Here is a 16955-nt window from a genome sequence, read left to right on the forward strand (position 1 = left end):
ACAGCGTTAGGTTTCATTACTTCATCTTCATCTCAGTTTGTGGTTGGAGTAATAATGTCACGCTCTGAATCTAGACCAGGGTCCAGCTGTGGACGTGGCAGTGGAGCACGAGGTGTACTGCTCTTCAGGAGGACAATCGTGACCCCAATGACGACAGAAACAGGAGAACGTCCCCTCGAGGTTCCCCACCTTCTCCACCGCTACACAGCCGTGCTGATAGACCGTATCCTCTACATCTGGGGCGGGGCTGATGTGTTTAACACTCCGAGGCTCTATTCCAACGTGTTTTATGCGTTCGACGTCGACACCTCCAGATGTTTCAAACCCGTGGTTCCCAGGGGCACTCCCCCGCCCCCCCTTTCAGCACGTCAGCACGTCACCGTCCTAGGGACGAGGATCTTTGTGTTTGGAGACGACTTCATGGTTGGAGAGTTTGACACACGGAACAGCCGCTGGCTGAACACCTGTTCTGCTCAGCCTTTGCCTACGACGGAGAGCTGTCTGTACACGTTTGGTTGGAAGAACGTCAAACCGAACTTCTACAATGGATTCACGTTTGTCCAAATTCAACTCAGAGAGCCTCTCCTGGAAGAGGGTCGGGGCCCAGGGGGAAAGGCCCGCCGCCTTCAACCATCAGAGAGACGTGCTGTTGCATGGTGGGAGATCGTATCGTGCTCTTCTTTTCTAACGATGATCTGTACATCCTAGACTTATGTCCTAGTCTGAAGACGTTGTGCAAGACAGCGGTTATTTGTCACGCTCTGGAGCGGTCAGAACTCCCACACGACGCCCGGTGGGAGCTGGCAGCCATGACTACCAACTGCGTACCATGACAACGGTAGAGAACAAGGAAGAACTAAGAAAGATGTTTGTGTGTGTGTGTGTGTGTTACCTGTGCGTTGCTCTGTTGTAGCAGTGCGTTTTCCTCTGCTGCAGAGTCCAAGTTCTTCTGCAGTCTGTCACTGTTCATGTTGTATACCTTCAGACTGGTGTGAGCCTACACACACACACACACACACACACACGCGCGCACGCACACGCACACACACACACACACACGCACACACGCACACACACACCATTTGTTGGAGGACAGTGTGATGGTTAGATGGTATCTGCGACCACAAGATGTCAGTAAGTGTTAAGCCGAACGTATGCTCCGTCACACCATGGAAATAGCAGACCTACAAGCTCATGCCGCGTCGCATGCGCAACACGCTGAGAGCTTGTAGATCGCCTATTTTTGGCACGCAACACCGCCGTGCGTTCAAGTATATATGGGGCTTCAGTCTGCAGAGAGGAAGAGGTTTTATGTTGAAAGAACATAAACAGGAAGTTAGTTCATTGAGAGAGAGAGACCACAAATGATGCAACGTGTATGCAGAGGTGTAAAGTAACTAAGTACATTTACTCAAGTACAGTACTTATGTACAATTTTGAGGTATGTTTACTTTAGAGTATTTACAGTTTTCAGTACTTTTACTTCTACACCACTACATCTCAGTTACTTTGTAGATTTCGATTATTATTACAAAGCATACATTACCCACTTCAGCCCTATATACATTTTGGCCACTTGAAAATAGCAGATCTACAAGCTCACAATGTGTCGCGACACATTGTGAGCTTGTAGATCGGCGATTTTCAAAAGGAAAAGAGGAGAGGAGAGGAGAGGAGAGGAGGTTTCTACCTGTTCTTCTTGTGACTGTAGGTCCTTGGTTTCTTCTTCAGTTCTTTTCATGCTCTCCTCCAGCTCTGCTATCTGGAAACATGAAACACAGTCTGGGATCAACTGATCTGTTCTAGACTGGATCTAACTGTCAGGGATCAACTGATCTGTTCTAGACTGGATCTAACTGTCTGGGATCAACTGATCTGTTCTAGAGTGGATCTAACTCTCAGGGATCAACTGATCTGTTCTAGAGTGGATCTAACTCTCAGGGATCAACTCCTTTTGCAGTTTTCTGATCTGCTCTAGAGCGGAATAACCTCAGCAGATTTACAAGCCTTGCAACTCGTTGTGAGCTTGTAGATCATCCATTACTTGAAAATAATGAAAGGCAGATAATAATATTGTTATACTGGAATAGTATACAAATAAGTAAAAGTAAGCAGAGAAATCTGGAAATAATTTGCAATATTTATTTTAAACTGTACCGAAACCGTGACCCAAAAATCAATGTACGAACCAAACCATGGTCTGACTGAACCTTTGCAAACCCTGTGTGTGTGTGTGTGTGTGTGTGTGTGTGTGTGTGTGTGTGTGTGTGTGTGTGTGTGTGTGTGTGTGTGTGTGTGTGTGTGTGTGTGTGTGTGTGTGTGTGTGTGTGTTCGTGTTCATGCACTCTCACCCTCCTCTCTTGTTGTAATCGGTCTTCTCGCTGTCTGTCCAGCTGGTCTTTCAGTTGCTCCACGTCTCTCTCCATATCCCGGTTGGAATGCTCCAGCTGTTTATGTGTCGCCTGGAGGAGAAGAGTGGCAAAAGACCAAAGTCACCATCTATCACACCAACATCATCAAGGCAGTCCTTCAACACAGAGCAGAGACATGGAGAACTACAGTTGCCGCCACCCAGAAGTGCAGGTCGTCATCGACAGCTGTCTGCGCAAGATCCTCTGTCTGCATCCGATGGACAGACAGACAGACAGACACCATCAACAGGGAATAATAATAATAACGAATTGCATTTATACAGCGCTTTTCAGTGCTCAGAACGCTTTACAATGGTTCATTCATTCATACAGGGGGGTGGAAATTAGGGCTGGTAAATTAATATTTGAATATCGAACATTCCTTGAATATGGGGAAAATATGTATATTCGAATATGAAAATTAATATTCGAATATTAAAACATATTTTAAATGTTTATTTGACAGGGACAATACAAAAAACAATGTAGTTATAAAAACAAACAAAATATATGTTTTATTGGATCCGAGCACTCGATACATAGTTTTTTGTATTGTTTCTGTCAAAAAAGAAATTGAAAAATATATATATATTTTTTTAAATAATATATTTTTGAATATATTCGAATATCTGCCAATTTTTAAGACCAATATTCGAATATAATTTCTGAGGAAAGTTGACAGCCCTAGTGGAGATTGGGAGGTGGAGCGGCAAACAGTCATGGCCGGCGTCCTCTCTTTCCCCACATTCACACACCAATGGTGGCAGAGCTAGCGCCGACCGACTCATAGGAGGCAACGTAGGGTTCAGTGTCTTGCCCAACACCGACTGTGGGGGAGCCCCAGGATCGAACCTCGCGGTTTCCATCCGGCCGCTCTACCGGCCGCACTACCCCTGAGCCACTGCCGCCCATAAACTCTGGCAGAGAACAAACCAGCTGCCCGGAGAAGATGATGTCAAGAAACATCCATGGAGTTGGATAGGAGTAGGTAGTCTTTTTTTTTTGTTACACTCCACTCCATCTCACCAGGGTGTCACACCCATTTTTTACAAGATATATTGAAAATAGCTGATCTACAAGCTCACAACGCGCCGCATTGCGGCGCGTTGTGAGCTTGTAGATCGGCTATTTTCATATAGCCGGTGTATAATAAATAGTTGAACTGAAGTGTGTCAAACTGATTTAGATGTTAGTTGGCTTGTAGATCTGTTATTTTTTTGGGTCGAGCCACGGTCGCTCTAGACGAGGAAGCACGTTCGACACGGTGTTCAGAACAGAAAGGCGTGGCCACACTAATATCACTGAGTAGATATTAGTCTGGAATCTCTGGGCGGGACCTGCATTTCTAAGGGGCGGATACAAAAAAAAACTCTGACTCTGGTGATACACCTGCCCCATATCTGCTTACTGGGCCCTGATTGGTGCCCCACAACTTCGGGGGCAGCTAAATACAATCACAACCGAGTGGGGGCCAGACCAATTCTTATTTTTTGCACTGGCAGATTGGTCTGGTTTCCAGGCTATAGAGACACACCCTGCGAAAGCCCGCAAGCGACATCACCAGAAAAGCCCTAACATGGAGCCCGCAGGGCAAGAGGAATAGAGGTCCTCCAAGAAAACAGCTGGTGCTGCAGACAGAGAGGCAGACATCAAAGACCTGGAGGAATGACCTGGAGCCACGCTGGAGAGAACAGCCCAGGACAGAGTTGACCTGGAGCTAGAGTTCTCAAATTCTGCCCCAACCCAGCCCGGCGTTTTCGGGCCGAGCCGGGCCAAAAAAAAACGTATGGTAATTAGTAGGGCCGAGCCGAAAAAAAGATCGAATACCCCCACAAATGAAATTTTAACTGCCACTAGCGGCTGAGCGGTAAGGCAGACGGAAATGGCAGTGAATGCGTTGGCTGCAGCTCTAAGTGAACTTCACTCAGGTATCTTCCTAACCCGGGTTATAAAACAAAAACTGCCGAAAATGGTCAAAACTCAAACATCGAACCATCTGCTCAGTTCAAAGCTTGTTGGATGCGTGACTTTGATGACATTAAGCACATAGTGACACTTTGTCGGGTCTTTCGGGTTCTCGGGCCTAACATTATGGTAATTGTTCGGGCCGGGCCCTGTTCGGGCTGGCCCAGTTAGGGCCCAGTTAAGGCCGGGCCTTCATTTTCAGCCCAAGACAGGGATGACCTGGAGATGGTTTGTTAACGGCCTATGACCCCAGTAGGCGTTGTAGGCTTTAGGTAAATGGAATAACAGAAGGGAAGAAGAAGAGAAGAGACCTGAGAAAGTTGGGGGAAAGTTGGGGGTCCTCAGAGATAGGGGGGGGCCGCCAAATCTTTGTGTGATAGGGACTTTATTTTTTTACATTAACTACTTGAACCCTCACATCCCTATTCTGAGGGGGAACATTAGCCAAAAATAGCAGATCTACAAGCTCACAACGCGTCTGCGCGACGCGTTGTGAGCTTGTAGATCTGCTATTTTCGGCCAAGAGGTCTGGTGTACAGGGGAAAAAGATCAGACCAAGTACGTACAGAGCCAAAAGGTTAAGTTTACAAAATATTGAGGGTTTAAGTGGTTAAATGTCTGAAAACACACATTAACATGAATCCAACATGTAGTGGGGGTCCTAGGTAAGGGGTCCTTGGCTCCTGCCTTATATTAAACCCATTAAGACCGGGAACGCATCCGTGTCATTTTAGACTTATTTGGCTATTCAATATATCAGATCTACAAGCTCATAGCGCGGCACCGAGTGCCACGCTATGGAGCTTGTAGATCTTTTTTTTTAAATCTTGAACATTTTTGTAAATCTTTGAATATATATTTTAACTCAAATCTTTGCTTCTGGGGGATTCTACAAATGTCTTCTAAATCCTAACAAAAAATAATTATGTTGCTATAAAATCAGTGGTCCTCAAACTTTTTTCATGTCAAGGACCCCCAAAATGATATGTATTTGGCCGCTGATCCCCATCTCAAAATATGTTGTTCCAGGGACCCCCAGAAGCAAAGATTTGAGTTAAAAATGTTCGCTTAAAAAAAAAATATATATATATATATTCAAAGATTTGCACACATTTTCACGATTAAAAAGAAATAGCAGACCTACAAGCTCGTAGCGCGGCACTCGGTGCCGTGCTATGAGTTTGTAGATCTGTTATTTCTGAATAGCCAACAGAAATGACACAGATGACACAGATGCGTTCCCGGTCTTAATGGGTTCATATAAAATGTGTTGAGTGTGTCTTACCTCCAGATGTTCCGTCTTCTCAGTCTGAGCCAAAACGCCGCTGTCTCTCAACGTCATCTCCAGCTCATCATACTGAACACAGAGAGTTGTTTTTTTATTCACACTGTGCATCTATATTGTATTTATGTTGCTAATTATACTAGGTATGGCTTTTTTTTATTTCTGATTTCAATTCGTATTGTATTTCTGTTGTGCAATGAGGTGACATTAACTTTATAAAACGCACTGTGTTATTTTATTTTTTTTATCTCATATGCACTGATCTGATTTCATTATGTTGTTGCTTTAATTGTACACCTCACCCCACACATCCAGGTTATTAGGACATTTAACTCCCATTGATTTCCTGATCATGCCAAAAAGCATCGTTCTTTTTTTCAAACACTATGTTGTCAGGTTGAACTCTCACATGTTTAAACAAATCATAATCCCCCCACCCACCCCAAAAGATTATTACACAACATTTAAAAGGCAATAATTGTAATTTGGTGGAGCAGTGCCTTTAAGCCATTAAAGGGATTGTAGCGTCCAAGTCCTACACTTTGGTGCTACCGGTTGCCGAGGGAGTTCTGACGTGTGCTCAATAACTGACGGTCCAAACGTCCATGGAATTCATAAACAATGTTTTATTCTGTAGCCTATCAGTGCCAGTCACTTCAGCATACAGTAAATAAATACATAATTAAATAAGTAAACGCAGCAGACCACCAGCTTCTCTGAACACAGTGGAAAGCTGTTCGCCTCTGCCACTGGCAAACACCTGCACTTGATTACAGACCCTGTTTAAGTACCTAGGCAACCTTGGCCTTGACCACGCCCTGTGGTGACGTCATCAAATTAGAAAACAAGTCAAATGGCTCAAATGGCTCTTACAGGGATAGTTCATAGTTCACCCCTAAAATGACTTGTTTTCTATGGAGTAGTCACCCCATGAGACTTGAATTCATGGACATTTTTTGTTTTTGTCGCATTCCTAAGACAATAATTTGATGACCGGCTGGTCCACTGGTGTGTGTGTGTGTGTGTGTGTGTGTGTGTGTGTGTGTGTGTGTGTGTGTGTGTGTGTGTGTGTATATACATACAGTATGGGGTGACTAATCGATAGAAAAAAAGGTGAACGTTTTGGGTGAACTATCCCTTAAAGACCTGGGGTTGATTCTACAAATGCCTTATAAAATCAGTAGTTCTCACACTTTCCAAAAAAATTAAAGCAGTGCGGCACAAAGTGACTCACTGAGAGCTTAGATGCTTTCCCGGTGCCAGTAGACAATGAGGGTCATATAGGTTCATACTGACCATAGGTCATAGGTCATAGGTTCATACTGACCTCATGTTGACATTTGCTGAGCGTCTCCAGGACTTTACATTTCTCATTCAACAGCTCTGCTACCTTCACAGCCATGTGTCTCTCCCTACCTGAGACACACAACACAAGCATTTATTCATGTGTCTCTCCCTACCTGAGACACAACACACACACACACACAACATTATGTTTTATTCTTTTATGAGATATCCTCTACTAACATTAACATATGAAGAAAGGACAACATTTAGGCTCAATATTCATACTGTAGGAATTCCCAATTCATCATCATCTTATATTTACAAATGAAAATATATGTAATATTTCTTAAGCACTCTCTTGGACAAAGAGGCTCATTTGTACCAGGAGGATAAATGAATGATGTGTCTGTGATGTTTTCATTCAACTAAATTGTGAGGTCAGTGAACGGACACTTACTTCTATACATCCTGCTTTTGACCTGTGGGGGGAGAGGAGAGGGGAGGGGGAGGAGAGAGAGAGAGCATAATACTGTTAGATCTGTCATCATAAATGACAAGTATTGATTCAAGAAACAACAAAAAAATGTGGGGGAAGGGCTTTCTAAGGGTGTTTGTGTCAATATTTCAAGGGACAATCTTTATTGGTAAGCAATTAAGAGTTTTCAAACGGGCCTGAAAATTAAGGCCCGGCCCTGACTGGGCCCGCCCGAGGAACAATTAGTCAATTACCGTACGTTTAGGCCCGAAAAACCCAAGAAGGGCTTAATGTCCTCAAAGTTGTGAGCTTTAAACTGAGTAGATTGGACCTTCTGTTCCTCAGATAATGGCCAACACATCTTGAAAACGGCCACTTTCGCCGATTTTCGATTGAGTTTTGGCCATTGTCGCCCGTTTTTCTTTAACAACACGGGCTAGGAAGGTCGGACGGCGACAAACTAAATACCTGAGTAAAATTCACTTTGACCCAAAGCTCAGTGGCCTTGTCAGAGTGTCCGCCCTGAGACTGGGAGGTCGGGGTTCGATCCCCGGCCAGGTCATATCAAAGACTCTAATAATGGGACCCAGTGCCTCCCTGCTTGGCACTCAGCATCAAGGGTTGGATTGGGGTAAGTCCCTGTGACATACTAGCGTCACGCCCAGGGCTGTACTTGTACATCAAGCTGCCTCACGCTAAGGAAACAGGAGATAGGCTCCTGCCCTATGGGCTTCAGGGCTCGGCAAGGCTTAATTATTCATATGTTTTTTTCGATTTTCTTCACGGAACCAGAGGCTCAGCCCGACCCGACTTATTAGCATAGATTTTGGGCGCGGCCCGAAAACGTCGGGTCGATCGGGTTGGGGCAGAATTTGAGAACTCTATAATCAATGCTGCCTGAGGAAGGCACAAAATGCACTGCCTGTTTTCTGCATGTACTGTTATGTTGACAGCCTTCTGGTTTGTTTAATTAAGATTTTCCCCTGAGCAAGCAGATGTATCTAACAGCTCAGTGGTAACAATTCAAGCACTTGTGCAGGAAACCCGGGTTTGGAATCTCATTCAACAGACATGACTGTTATATAGGGTGCATAAGCCACTGTGTGTGTGTGTGTGTGTGTGTGTGTGTGTGTGTGTGTGTCCACTTACAGAACTATAACATCGACAGCTGAACACCAGTAATGTGACCAGCCCGACCAGGCTGGACACGATGACCGGTTCCCATGGTAACCCGTACACGTCTGGACCCGGTCTGATGTCATCAGGTAGCGCCGACACCACCTGGACAGAACAAAAACATCTCTGGTCTATCTCTGTCAATCAATGACCCTAAAACAACAGTTCATCAACTTGACTGAAATGTTTTGAGCGAGTACCTCATCCCACCAGAATGACTGTGGATGTGTACTTTTTACACCTACAGTACACTTCTTTTCTCACCAGAAAGTACAGAATGCCCCAGAAATTAGCTCCAGACAGACCAGTGGCGGCACCAGCTGAAATCTGATTGGCTCCTGAAGTGACCCAGTTAATACAATTGACGTTGTATTAACAAAAAGAATCCCTCATAATATGGAGTTATGGTATAAAAAAGTTTGAGAACCCCTGCCCTAGCACTTCTCTCTCCTTCTTGTCACCTGTGTTGGACTGATGATAGTTCACTATGCAGATCTTAATTAACTACAACTATACAGAATGTGATTCAGACAGATGTTAGGTTCATTGTGTTTTTAAACTGGTATCCTAGTTTCTTTGAGACACTGCATTGTTCTCTCTGCACTCTACCCGAGTGACTATTTACCTTGTTTTTTATAGGACGTCTTACCTCACGTACTACGTGTAAATAATATGTAGATCATGTGTTTGTTTCTTATTGATTAATCTCTCTTCCACCTTGCCACCCCTCACTCTTCTTCTTCTTCTTCCCTTTCTTTTTTATGGAAATAACAAAAACAATGAAGCTTGCACAAAAACGAATTTCACCCACTGTTTTACACCTATAAACCTGTGATCATGTGACAATAAAGTTGAAATAAACAATGACAATAAAGTCGTGGTGGTGTCATGGTGGCCTGCTACCAACTGCTGATCAAATAGATATGGTCTTGTTTTGTCAATAACATGCGACCCTAACAGCAGTGCAGAACACAATGACGAAACTGAAGTAAACGATAGTATAGCCATGCCTGTGAGAGTAGCACAAGAACACAGCCCTGTGTTCCCCCAGATTAGGACTGGGGTTTTAGGGGTTAAGGTTCATTGGAGGTACACAGCCACACATACAACAAACAAACGCCCGTTCTGACAGTACAGACACTAGGGCCGTCACGGTTACACATTTAAGTAGACGATTAATTGTCACTCAAATAATTGCGATTAACGATTTCATTGTGTGTTTGTCATATTGAACATTGGAACCTATGAATAAAAACTTCATCTCTGTTTGCCTTTTAGGCTCCATAATAAAACATTGCAGACCTGCGGCAGATATGACAAATAACTGAAATATACTAAAGAAATATATAAAAGAAATTACTGACATATTTAATAATATTCAAAATAGTAGAAATAGTTGATCTACAAGCTCACAACGCGTCACGGAGTGACGCGTTGTGAGCTTGTAGATCTGCTATTTCTACTATTTTTGGAAACTGTTTGAGCTTGTAGATCTGCTATTTCTACTATTTTTGGAAACTGTTTGAGCTTGTAGATCTGCTATTTCTACTATTTTTGGAAACTGTTTGAGCTTGTAGATCTGCTATTTCTACTAATTGTGACAGGCCTAACAGACACAAGTGGTCTACACAACAACAACAACACACAGCTGGTCACAAGTCCACAGATGGTCACTCACAACAAAAGACAACCATCATTAATATGATCCAACTGTACCAGCTGGGGAAAAAACACTGATACATGATGTCACACTACACCATCACAACAACAAGACACGTTAAATACATCATAAATCACGATAATATCTGATCTACAAGCTGCTCCACAGTCAGTCACAACACAAAGACACATCTGCGTGATCTGCTGAGGATCTGCTATTTTCAAATGGACAAAACGTATACAGGGCCGAAGTGGTTAATGTATGTTCTGTAATAATAATCTAAATCTACAAAGTAAATTAGTAACTAAAGTTTTCAAATAATTGTAGTGGAGTAAAAGTACAATATTTTCCTCTTGAGATGTAGTGGAGTAAAAGTACTGGAAATTGTTAATACTCCAGTAAAGTAAAAAATACCTCAAAACTGTACTTAGGTACAGTATTGAGTAAATGTACTTAGTTACTTTACACCACTGACAAGCAGTGGTGGAAAAAGTACTCAAGTTCTTTACTTAAGTAAAAGTACCAATACTGCAGTATAGAAATACTCTGTTACAAGTAAAAGTCGAGAATAAAAAAATTACTTGAGTAAAAGTACAAAAGTATTGGTATCAAAATGTACTTAAAGTACCAAAAGTAAAAGTACTAACATTTTTGAAAATAGCAGTCGCGATGCGACGCGTTGTGAGCTTGTAGATCTGCTATTTTCAAATAGCCTGGGTATAAAATAGGGCTAAAGTGGTTATTGTGTGTTTTATAATATCATCATTTATATCTGAAAAGTAACTTTAGTTACTATAGTAACTAAAGTTTTCAAATAATTGTAGTGGAGTAAAAGTACAATATTTGCCTCTGAGATGTAGTGGAGTAGAAGTAAAAGTATTGGAAATTGGAAATACTAAAGTAAAGTACAAATACCTCAAAATTGTACTTAAGTACAGTACTTAAGTAAATGTACTTAGTTACTTTACACCACTGCTGACAAGTGGTGTAAAGTACAAGCTAACAACGAGTGTCGCCTCAGCTTGTAGGTCACTTATTTTCAGAACTTACACACCGGCACACACACAGTTGTATGACCGAGGCTAACATGCTACATGCTAACAACAGTAGCACAGTGCCACATACATCCAGGACTGTCTCCCTGGCGGAGCGGTACAAAGCCTCCGCCGTCGCGCTGAAGTCGTCCGGCGGCGTCGCGCTCGCGCTGCTGCTGCCCGTCAACACGGTGCTGCTCACCGCCACGGACAGCGGCGTCGTCGGTTCTTCCGTCATTTCGTCTTCCGTTAATAGAATCACTTCATTTGACTAAATAAATAATGTTTTTGTGTTTCATTTATAGAGGTAATAATAATGAGGACATGAACGAGCCGCTCCGGCTGGCTGTCAAACCCGGAGGAGTAGCAGCACACACTGTGACTGTGTCTCACAACACACTCGTCACGGTAAACTGTAGGAAAAGCCCCCTTGGTTCCTATTCACTTGTTCAGCGCTCATATCCGGTTTAGAACCCGCCCTGCTGTATCCGGTCATTTCCACGCACACATGCATAGCGAACAGGCTGTTTCCGTTATTCGCTCTCCAGGCCGGATGTGCAACCTTGCACGGTGAAGTGATCCCACGGTGACGGCTGGAGAGAGGGTCAAACCATGTTCAACATTTATAGGGGGGGGGGGGGGGCGAGTAAATAATGCATGTCCAGAGTCACTTCCGATGTGTAATAAATACTTCTATGATATGTGAACAATGTATAAGAACTATTTAATGTTAGTTTGTAGATAATACATACAAAATATGTTCCATAAAAACTCCATAAAAGCATTTCGTAATTGTACCGGAACCTTCCCACCGGAGTGGGCCATTCTTAACGTCACCAATTGTAAAAAACCACACTGGCAGAACGGAGTGCATTTAAAGTGACAAGTGAAGATATAATAATAATAATAATATTAATATTAATAATAATAATAATATTATTAATAATATTATTATTAATAATAATAATAATAAATCCACACATTGAGAAACTTCAAACACACTGGTAAATTGTTATTTATTAAACAATGTATTACCAATTAATTAATTAATCAATGAATGAAATCAATTCATGTTTTATTTTAAATATTATTATTTACTTAATTAACTAGAGAGGTTTGTGCCACTAGGCCTATGTGGCCCTCACATAGAGTTTGGGCCGCTTTGCAGCCCTCACACCTACGTCGCCCTTCTGTTGTCGTGGTCAGTCGGCTGGCCGGTGCCATATTTGGTCGCGAATATCAACCAAAACTCCATATATGGTAGTGATTGTTCTAGAGCTCCATATATATGGAGCTGACTGTTTTTTTTGCGCCTGATGCCATGATGACACATTGAGGTTAGACAACACACTCCATATTTGGGCGTAGCTGCATTGGGAACTCCTTCTATGGTTATGGCTGAGTCATATAGTGACATGAGCGTGATGACGTGGTCATAACGTAATGGCATCACGTCATTTAGCAACTTATAGGTAACGAACCGCCCGTTTAAGTAGTTGCCAACACTGCTTACAACGTGGCAGTTTTATTTTTAACGCTGTTACGTTAACGCCGTGTTTGTTCCTGATCCCGTGGAAGGAAGGAGAGGGAAGTGGGAATCTCCCATGGTTCCCGCAGGTCAAGTCTTCAAAATGAGCTCCCGGAACATTCTGAGGAATGCGTCCAAACTCGCGTCCTATAACATATCGCTGCAGGTCCTGTTCCGCGTGCTCACGTTCCTGGTGAACGCGTTCACGCTGTGGTTCGTGTCCAACGAGATGAAGGCCTGTTACAGCAGCCTGACGCTGCTCTACTCCACGCTGGTCTTCTTATCCAGGGAGGCCTTCCGTAAGGCCTGTCTGAGCCGGGCGTCGGGGTCGGGCCACAACTGGAGACAAGTGATCAACCTGCTGTGGTTCATACTGGTGCCTCTGGGCATGGTGTGGGCGTCCCTCCTGGTCTACGTGTGGCTGTATTTCCTGGACGTCCCGGTGGCGGCGCCGTCCAGGGAACCCATCCCGCACTACGGCCCCGCGGTGCAGATCTACGCCTGGGCCGCGGTGCTGGAGCTGCTGGCCGAGCCGTTCTGGCTCCTCTCCCAGGCACACATGTTTGTCAAGCTGAAGGTGATAGCGGAGAGCTTGGCCATGATCGCCAAGTGCATCCTGACCATTGCACTGGTGGCGTCCGCTCCTAACTGGGGCCTCTACATCTTCGCCGCGGCTCAGTTCGTGTACTCGGGCGTCCTCGTGCTGTGCTACGCCGCCTATTTCAGACGCTTCCTGGGTTCCGACGAGGCCGACAAGTACTTTCCCGTGCACAGCACCAGGGATCTGCTGCCCTGGCGGAACAACAGAGATCCTCTGATCGACCGGACGATGGCCAGGCTGACGCTGAGCTTCTTCTGGCAGTCCTTCCTGAAGCAGATCCTGACGGAGGGCGAGCGGTACCTGACCCTGACCAAGGTCCTCAGCCTGGACGACCAGGGCGTCTACCACACCATCACCAACCTGGGCTCCGCGGTGGCGCGCATCGTCTTCCAGCCCGTCGGGGAGAACTTCTACGTCTTCTTCGCCAAAGTGCTGGAGAGAGGCCGCGACGCCAGGAATCAGAAGCGGGAAGAGGTGGCCAGCGCCGCAGAGGTCCTGGAGTGTCTGCTGAAGCTGATGCTCGTGATCGGCCTGATCATCACGGTGTTCGGCTGGTCGTACTCTCACCTGGCCCTGGACGTGTACGGCGGCTCGGAGCTGAGCGGCGGCGAGGGCCCCACGTTGCTGCGATGCTACAGCTTCTACGTGCTCCTGATCGCCGTCAACGGCGTGACCGAGTGCTTCGTGTTCGCCGCCATGAGCCACAAGGAGGTGGACTGGTACAACCCGGTGATGCTGGGCCTGTCCGGGACCTTCCTGGTCCTCTCCTACGTTCTGGCGTGGGCCGCGGGGAGCTTCGGCTTCGTACTGGCCAACTGCCTCAACATGGGCCTCCGGGTTCTGTACGGCCTGGTCTACATCCGCCGCTACTTCCAGCAGAGTCAGTGGAGGCCGCTGCGCGGCCTGAGGCCCTCCCCGGCCCTGCTCATCGTCCTGGCGGCCAGCGCGGTCGTCACCGCCGTCTCGGAGGGCGTTTGCTGCGACGGCGGATGGTTGTGGAGGGTGGCTCACGTGGGCGTGGGAGCGGTGTGTCTGCTGATGGTGCTGCTCACCGTGCTCTTTACCGAGCACAAACTCATTCATTTTGTCAGGACTCAGCTTTTGCCTCACAGCAGGAAGAAACTTGTGTAATTAACCCATTGAGACCTGAAGCCGATTCTACATGTCTCCTAAAGCTCAACAGTTTTCTGAAAAACGTATGTTTCTGTGTCAGTGGTGCTCAATCTTTTTCATGTCAAGGACCACCAAAATGGTATGTATTTGGCCGCGGACCCCCATCAAAATATTTTGTTCCAGGGACCCCCCAGAAGCAACGATTTGAGTTAAAAATGTTCGCTTTAAAAATATATATATTCAAAGATTTGCCCACATTTTCACGATTTTTCAAAAATAGCAGATCTACAAGCTCGTAGCGCGGCACTCGGTGCCGCGCTATGAGCTTGTATATCTGCTATTTTTGAATAGCCCAAAGTGTAAAATAATGCTTTTTTAGCTCAAATCTAAACATGACACAGTTCCAGGTCTTAAAGGGTTAAGATGTCGAGAGGCCCCGTCTGCGAACCGGAAGGGTCGCCATGTTGGGTGAGAAACGTTTCATCGAAATCAGTGGCCGGGGATTTCCCCCGGCTCAATGCTTTGGACCTGTGGTTCTAAAAGTGGGGTTTGAGGGGTTCCAGGGGGGTCCCCTAGCAAGACAGTTAGGAACCAAATGAACCCATACAGGTTTGTAACTCTGACAGTGTACAAATGGAACGAAAATGGTAGTCATTCCAGGTCCATTTGTACACTGTCAAGAGTTATGGGGTGTCCATCCGTGGAGTAATGCATAGCAAACTGGGGGGGGGGCCTTGAAATTAAAAGGTTTGAGAATACCCCCACTTTAGACGCACCTGTTACCTGTTACGGCTCGGAATAAAAAGTACTGGAAGTGACACCGCACTCACACATCAAAGTGTGACACCAAAAGCAAACGCCTGGATCTAAAGTAAACAGGAATGTTCTACAACGCACCCTTTCACAAGCTGTCAACCGGAAGCAATCATCATTATCAAACACACTTTCTTTTCAGATCTGCATTTCACAAAACAAAAAAAGAAACCTTTCGTGGAGGATGTGATGTTGCTTATAATACGTGTGACCCGTTTTAGGTTATAATAACAATCACGTTAAAACCTCAGAGTAGAACACAATGCAGTCGGGAATTGCATTCACACACACACACACACACACACAATGATTATTAATATCCAGCCAATGTTCTAATAGCCATCCATACTCACATCAACTTCATCGACATCCATTTGAAATCAGGGAAAAGCTTTATCTGTCAAATTCACATGTTATGTGACATCTGGTGGGCCGTACAGTAATAATGACTACAGTACCTGCTGGCTCTCAGTCTAACTGAGGAATGTTGAATGACGTTGGAATACCAGGGCTGGCCTGACGGCTGAGAAGTAGGCTGGGCAACATGCCAGACTGACAGCCTGAAGACACACGCCACTACCATGTGTTAAAGGGATAGTTCACCCAAAAAAATACTTTTTCTATGGATTTCCCCCATGAAGACTTGAATTCATGGATATTCTTTTGTTTTTGTCGCATTCCTAAGCCAATAATTTGATGACCAGCGGTAGGCAGGTAGCAGATACAAAGTCTCTTACCGGAAGCACTGCTGGTCATCAAATTATTGTCTTAGGAATGAGACAAAAACTGAAGAATATCCATGAATTCAAGTCTCCATGGTATGAGTAATCGAGGGAAAAAAAGTCATTTTGGGGGTGAACTATCCCTTTAATTAGATCCGCTGGTTTACCACTGATGGCTGCACGGCTCAGAAGAGTTCAGTATCGGGGAAGGAACTGCCAGCACTCGCAGAAATGTCCTTCGGGTGCTTTTGATTTAAATTAATTTAAATTAATTAAAAGCACCCGTAGGACATTCATGAGAGTGCTAGCAGTTCTTTCCCTGATATTGAACTGAGGTTGAGGGCAAACATACAATAAGTGTCTCCTATCAGGAGGGCATAATGTTGTCACTAGACTCTACTACCCAAATTGGCAAGTGGCTTATAAGTTGTTTCGATGCAGGCATTTTTTTTTTTTTTTGGACAGTTCTTTTTTCATTTCTCTTTATCTCCAGATGTAGTCATTATGCCAATCCCCCATTCCATTAGTAGCACCAGTCTCTAAATTACATTTTCACATTTCAAATATAATGTCAAATATGTTATTATAAATGCGTTGGGGGTGGGAGGGTTTGAGCATTCCAACATTCCTTATTAAGACCATTAGAATGTTCAGATATGATCAAATCCAGTGGTGGAAAAAGTACTCAAATGTTTTACTTAAGTAAAAGTATCAATACTGCAAAGTAGAAGTACTCTGTTACAAGTAAAAGTCCGGAATTTGAAATTTACTTGAGTAAAAGCACAAAAGTATTGGTATCAAAATGTACTTAAAGTACCAAAAGTAAAAGTACTAAAATGTTTGAAAATAGCAGATCTACAAGCTCACAACGCGTCGCGATGCGAC

General features: G+C 44.5%; 2 protein-coding genes across 3 annotated transcripts in view; one reads left to right on the forward strand and one right to left on the reverse strand.

Moving 5' to 3' along the window:
- mia2 (MIA SH3 domain ER export factor 2) overlaps nucleotides 1–15799 on the reverse strand; it is a 51780-nt gene extending 35981 nt beyond the window's left edge. The window contains exons 1-8 of one of the 2 annotated variants that reach the window (XM_080414057.1): nucleotides 15702–15799; nucleotides 8573–8704; nucleotides 7406–7427; nucleotides 6989–7077; nucleotides 5662–5733; nucleotides 2352–2462; nucleotides 1691–1762; nucleotides 893–997 (exon numbers count right to left, since the gene is read on the reverse strand). In XM_080414057.1, the coding sequence (XP_080270183.1) occupies nucleotides 893–997; nucleotides 1691–1762; nucleotides 2352–2462; nucleotides 5662–5733; nucleotides 6989–7077; nucleotides 7406–7427; nucleotides 8573–8704; nucleotides 15702–15722 (624 nt within the window). In that variant the 5' untranslated portion in view covers nucleotides 15723–15799. Of the gene's footprint in view, nucleotides 1–892; nucleotides 998–1690; nucleotides 1763–2351; nucleotides 2463–5661; nucleotides 5734–6988; nucleotides 7078–7405; nucleotides 7428–8572; nucleotides 8705–11384; nucleotides 11657–15701 lie in introns of those variants that run through there. The other variant, XM_080414056.1, reaches the window with a different exon arrangement.
- LOC308074049 (man(5)GlcNAc(2)-PP-dolichol translocation protein RFT1-like) lies at nucleotides 12925–14553 on the forward strand (the record flags this gene model as incomplete). Its single annotated transcript, XM_080413388.1, has 1 exon — nucleotides 12925–14553. The coding sequence occupies one exon, from the start codon at nucleotides 12925–12927 to the stop codon at nucleotides 14551–14553; it is 1629 nt and encodes a 542-aa protein (XP_080269514.1).
- Nucleotides 15800–16955: the final 1156 nt, after the last annotated feature.

This window comes from Gymnoscopelus braueri (assembly GCF_963280865.1).
Source record: "Gymnoscopelus braueri genome assembly, chromosome: 19".
Classification (NCBI taxonomy): domain Eukaryota; kingdom Metazoa; phylum Chordata; class Actinopteri; order Myctophiformes; family Myctophidae; genus Gymnoscopelus; species Gymnoscopelus braueri.